Source organism: Opisthorchis viverrini, assembly GCF_000715545.1.
Source record: "Opisthorchis viverrini unplaced genomic scaffold opera_v5_1171, whole genome shotgun sequence".
In the NCBI taxonomy this organism is placed as follows: Eukaryota; Metazoa; Platyhelminthes; class Trematoda; order Opisthorchiida; family Opisthorchiidae; genus Opisthorchis; species Opisthorchis viverrini.
In genome coordinates this window covers 1-6,247 of record NW_008753001.1, presented here as the reverse complement: position 1 = coordinate 6,247, position 6,247 = coordinate 1, and the positions used below count along the sequence as shown (strand labels likewise).

The 6,247-nt window shown below is 45.7% G+C and overlaps 1 protein-coding gene across 1 annotated transcript; it reads left to right on the top strand.

Moving 5' to 3' along the window:
- Positions 1-1,036: 1,036 nt before the first annotated feature.
- On the top strand, positions 1,037-5,906 carry T265_12155 (hypothetical protein; the record flags this gene model as incomplete). The annotated part of the gene is made up of 3 exons (XM_009179202.1): positions 1,037-1,132; positions 2,392-2,581; positions 5,623-5,906. 3 exons carry the CDS (start codon positions 1,037-1,039, stop codon positions 5,904-5,906), a joined length of 570 nt encoding a protein of 189 aa, XP_009177466.1.
- Positions 5,907-6,247: the final 341 nt, after the last annotated feature.

Sequence of the window (6,247 nt, the reverse complement as noted above, 5' to 3'; positions counted from 1 at the left end):
GCAGGATCCCTTAGTTTCGATCCAGAACCTGGCCCTGGCATGAAAGAATGCAGGACATTTTGCTAGCGTCGGGATGTTTAATCTTTCAGTCAGTGTTTGAACAATTTCCGAAGCCGCAGCCGTTGACATCTTAGCTTTTGCGTTGTCAACGACCTAAACGCACTCATTTTTCAAGTACCAAAGATTTTCACACGAGCTAACCAGATGTCATACAGCTTGTTGAGTTTGGTCTGGGAGCTTTGTGTAGATTACTGACACCAGACTTATCTTCAGTGTCACCGCAAGAACGAATGTCGTTCGCAGTTGAATCAACACCCATTGAAAATCCAAGCAATACGTCCCCATACGTGTCCTTCAATGGGCCACAGTATGATGTTCGCCAGAAGAAAAGTTTGCGGTGTGATGATGCCACCGCGTAAACCGGAAGGTATCAGTTCACGACCGTCTTCCGGGTCTCACTTCCAACCAAATGTTCGAAGAGGGAGAAGAAGGATCCTAGTAGCCTTGGTGCTTTTGAGATAAGTTGCTTCGTACCCTTTATCACTGGTACTTACAAACTGCAAAGTACAACGAACCTGTTGAAAAAGATATGGGCGCTTTCGCTTCAGCCCGCCTTCTGTGACCCTTCTTGTTCTCAGTTAGATACACTACTGTTTTCGATAAAACCCGCGGTCGTTGGATTTGATCCCGCATGTTTCCATCCGGATTATCTGGACCGTGGGAGTCTATAGTGTCTCTGGTATGTTAGCACCGCCACGTTCTGTCTTATTCTCTATTCGCCGAGGTTTCGTCCACTGATGTCGCTGTCATTGATGATGATTAATCATAGAACACTGATGTTGCTGTCATTGATGATGATTAATCATAGGGGAAGAGTTCCTCGTATCCAAATAATTTTTTCACTGAGTTTTCACTCAACTCTCACACATCACAATCATTCAGCCTTCGCTGTTTTTTTACTCTTCTACAGACAAGTACCGAGTTATCGGTTCTCCAGGTATCCCGGGCAAATTTAACTTGGTCATTCGCGCGTTCGATGGTTCCGATGTCGGAGACTACCGGTGTTTCACTCGTGATCCACTCACTGGCACCGATTGGTTTGACAGTCGAAGATATCAACTCACTATGCACGGTAGGTCCTGAAGTATCATCGTTACTTACGCAGCGTGATGATCAGGCTGTTGCGATTGCATTACTGAGAAGTGGGACTCCCCACTTCCGGTCCATCACAGTCACTCACCAGATAGCAAAATCTTCGGTGAGATGCCACTCCCTGCATAGTCCAAGCATAGTCCTGGGCCAGCCACGACCAAGCACGTGCTGGCTTTTCATTAGAAACTAAACACCCTGTTTTCTTATGGCGCCTTCCATGGAGCGGGACTAGCATACTTGTCTGCCGTGTTATCAATTTTAACCTTTGGTCGCCATTTAACATTTGTCGCATCGTAAAAGTTGTGCGTTTGATCGATCATACACTGGATTGTTGGGTAAATAGGTAGGGTTTAGGAACACAAGCACGATAACCGTAATTCATCTCGTAAGGTAACCATCCGATAAGTTTGGAGTCGGTTCTCAACGTTTTTTTCGACCTGAGGAGAGGTTTGGTCATTTTCAATGGAGATTATGTCCTGTCAGTGGAGCCAATCTATGCTGGAAAGCCTAGAAGCGCTGCACAGCTGTTTCATTCTGGTTGGAAATCACGAAACTCGGAGTTTCTGTTTGATTTGTGGTACCACCTTGTCGGAGTTATCAAAACGGATTGTGCACTAAAACATTTCATGCATTTGAGGGCACCTGTACTTACTTGTGTGTGGTGATTCTTTTCGGAATGTTTAGTTTTGTCATGATCGACCACAGGGCCTGGAAAAGCGAATGTGGTTATTGTCGGCGCCAAAAGCAACTACGATGAAATTTAATGGAAACCATAGCATACACGACCAAATCAGACTGTTGGATGCAAGCCCCCAATTTTGGCGTGCCCGGCGTGTGGTGACGTGGGAATGGGAAGCCTTATCAGTGTAGTTCCTAAGGTAGAGAGCACTGGGACAATAGCAGCCGCTTGAGGATTGTAGGAATGTTGAGGAGATTAACCTATCCACGCCTTCTGTGTCCCTTCTTGTTCTCAGTTAGATACACTACTGTTTTCGATAAAACCCGCGGTCGTTGGATTTGATCCCGCATGTTTCCATCCGGATTATCTGGACCGTGGGAGTCTATGGTGCCTCTGGTATGTTAGCACCGCCACGTTCTGTCTTATTCTCTATTCGCCGAGGTTTCGTCCACTGATGTCGCTGTCATTGATGATGATTAATCATAGAAGAAGAGTTCCTCGTATCCAAATAATTTTTTCACTGAGTTTTCACTCAACTCTCACACATCACAATCATTCAGCCTTCGCTGTTTTTTTACTCTTCTACAGACAAGTACCGAGTTATCGGTTCTCCAGGTATCCCGGGCAAATTTAACTTGGTCATTCGCGCGTTCGATGGTTCCGATGTCGGAGACTACCGGTGTTTCACTCGTGATCCACTCACTGGCACCGATTGGTTTGACAGTCGAAGATATCAACTCACTATGCACGGTAGGTCCTGAAGTATCATCGTTACTTACGCAGCGTGATGATCAGGCTGTTGCGATTGCATTACTGAGAAGTGGGACTCCCCACTTCCGGTCCATCACAGTCACTCACCAGATAGCAAAATCTTCGGTGAGATGCCACTCCCTGCATAGTCCAAGCATAGTCCTGGGCCAGCCACGACCAAGCACGTGCTGGCTTTTCATTAGAAACTAAACACCCTGTTTTCTTATGGCGCCTTCCATGGAGCGGGACTAGCATACTTGTCTGCCGTGTTATTAATTTTAACCTTTGGTCGCCATTTAACATTTGTCGCATCGTAAAAGTTGTGCGTTTGATCGATCATACACTGGATTGTTGGGTAAATAGGTAGGGTTTAGGAACACAAGCACGATAACCGTAATTCATCTCGTAAGGTAACCATCCGATAAGTTTGGAGTCGGTTCTCAACGTTTTTTTCGACCTGAGGAGAGGTTTGGTCATTTTCAATGGAGATTATGTCCTGTCAGTGGAGCCAATCTATGCTGGAAAGCCTAGAAGCGCTGCACAGCTGTTTCATTCTGGTTGGAAATCACGAAACTCGGAGTTTCTGTTTGATTTGTGGTACCACCTTGTCGGAGTTATCAAAACGGATTGTGCACTAAAACATTTCATGCATTTGAGGGCACCTGTACTTACTTGTGTGTGGTGATTCTTTTCGGAATGTTTAGTTTTGTCATGATCGACCACAGGGCCTGGAAAAGCGAATGTGGTTATTGTCGGCGCCAAAAGCAACTACGATGAAATTTAATGGAAACCATAGCATACACGACCAAATCAGACTGTTGGATGCAAGCCCCCAATTTTGGCGTGCCCGGCGTGTGGTGACGTGGGAATGGGAAGCCTTATCAGTGTAGTTCGTAAGGTAGAGAGCACTGGGATAATAGCGGCCGCTTGAGGATTGTAGGAATGTTGAGGAGATTAACCTATCCACTTGTCGTTCATGCTTTGGGGTACGAGACGTGAAATATTTCCGTAGGGCTAGTGGCATCGTTTTCAAGGGAATCTGATTATTGCCTCATCACCAGAGCTTGAAGGCGCACGCTGAGGAGATTAACCTATCCACTTGTCGTTCCTGCTTTGGGGTACGAGACGTGAAGTATTTCCTTAGGGCTAGTGGCATCGCTTTCAAGGGAATCTGACTATTGCCTCATCACCAGAGCTTCAAGGCGTACGGCTTCCGAGAAGTTACCCGGGACATGTGGTTCGAAGTAATGAACCTAGTTGTATTGAACAAATGCATTAGTGACACCATTTTAATAGCTGCATCGAACATATTTTTCATAATTAATGTTAACTGATAGTGTTAGTCTTCTGCCACATAGGCCAAACGTCCGTTTTTCGCTTGCGCACATGCTGCTTCAGAAAGTGCGAGAATAGTGCAGAATTATATTGTCATGGGGCGTGATGGCTCACTGGTCAGAGCGCGAATTTACTGGCCGGAAGGTTCGTGGTTCGAACCCGACGTCTGCCTCCCGACTTCTATGTATATGCTTGGGCAACCTGGCAGTATCCCAGCTCTCATGCTTCTGTTGGCATGGCAGTTAGGCGGCGAAATGGTGCTACAGCTTAACGTGATTCATTAGGCTGCGGAAGGTCAGTCAGATTATGAAGAACGACCAAGCAGCCTTGGTTGGATAGCAATGTTAGATGGTGATTTCCAAATATCGGCGCACCGTGTTGACTGGTTTAGGTCAGGATAGAATCGGTCGTAAAAAACTTTGCACCAATGAGTCTCATATGGTTGCGATCAATAGAGTTCTTTCAACAGAGGTCTCATCCAGTGAGTACAGCCAATCTATGTTGAAAAGTCCAGAAGCACTGTACATCTGTTTTATTCCTGTTGGGAATCATCAGCAATGCACTTCTCATGAAACTTAGACTCCATTTTCAAAACCGAATGGTGCTTGAACCCTCAAGATACCGACATCCATTTGGGGCTTTGTTAATTTTCGTGCTCTCATTTGGAGTGGCGATCATGCCTGTTTGAGCACTACATCTAACCTACCGGGACACAACTACTAACAAACATGGCATCTTAATAGCCGTTAACGTGTGTTCGATGACAGCCATTGTCCGGAAACCATGTTTGTATAGACGCAATACACTGCTCAAAGTTGCTAGACCTCTTCACCAGTCCACGACTGCTTTCGTCCTTCCATTTCGGGCCCATCAAGTAGGCACAGTCCCCCAGTTTCCGTCAACCTTATGTTCTAATTCAAACCAAATTGCACAAAACTAGCGAATACCCTCAGTTGCATGTTTTTTTGTTTTTACGGGTGGCTCACCCGGAGCCCAGCTGATGTCAAATATTTTTCAGCAACCCTGTGAGTAGTGCATTGCATCTATACGGTGTACCGTGGTAACTCGAATATCGTGCCGGATGAATCTTGAAGCGATCTGGCGTAGCGCATTCAGTTACTTAACAACATCATAAACGAGAGATTCAGCTGGGTCCCTCGTGAATTTCCCTTCAACACCAAATTAATGTGCAAATGAGTGTTTGGGTCGGGTATCTGTGTTTGCACTCTGCTGTTACGTTCTATCAGTCTCTCCGTTTTTTTATAAACCGGATTCCTTCAGAATGTAGCGCGATGTGTAGAATGGTCACTTTTAAAACAAATTTCCCATGGTTACTTTCACATCTTGAAGAACAGCGGAAAGGGTCGGAATCTACGGCTGACTGTTATCTAGGCAATCGGTTCACTTTTCTAGTGGGCTTGCACTAGAATTTTCCCTGCATTTTATATCCCTTCATCATAGAGCGTTTTCATCCATTCGACGGTTGTTTGACCATGATCCACCATTGCAATGCTCTGGTTTTGCTTTCTACGATGATGCAGTGCGATTTCGAGCGGGGGAGGGGGTACCGTACACCAGGCCTTGGCTAAATCGGAACATTTTATTAGACTCTACTAGGAGACAGTCTCTCTCGGGAGTTGCTGTGTCCCCTATATCTGTGTACCCAGCGGGAGCTGTTTACTGTTCATGTCTTTATAACCTTCCAGAATCCTCCTTTACGGCAAAGAGTCTCCTGTCGGCCGATTTCCCTCAACCAGTTCTCTCATCCGGTGCGTACACTCCCAACATTGTGGTCAAGCAGGGGCAACTGGTCTCCTTGCTGTGCATTCCTCCAGTTCCGTTTGCAACCAACGCTTTCTGGATTGGTCGACGCCCGCCGACACGTGCAAGTGGTGGTCGGATCCAATTGGATCGCCTATTCGGTGAGCGTAATTGGCTTCTGTACTGTATCCCGATCTTTCCGGTTCATACTTCAGTTATCGAAATTTAAGTTCTCTTTACCCTACTAATCTATTTCTCGCAAGGAAGACCACTACTTAGGTTTGGTTTGCCATTCTGAGAGATCTTTATTGCGCAGGTTTCCCTCAGTCGTTAAGGATAGTGAGAACAGGCACAGGTCAAGTGCATTCTTGCATTCTTCAGTTTTGATGTAACATAGTTAACAAATGACTCATCATTTGAAGTTAGAGAACCCGAATTTACGCACCCAGCATCATACTATCCAAACTCCGACCGCAAACAATGCGCAGCTTGGTAATTGCTACTCCTGCTTATGGTTGGATGCGATGTCCGTGAAAATAGCTACTAAGTTGAATAATTTTAGGTGATGAA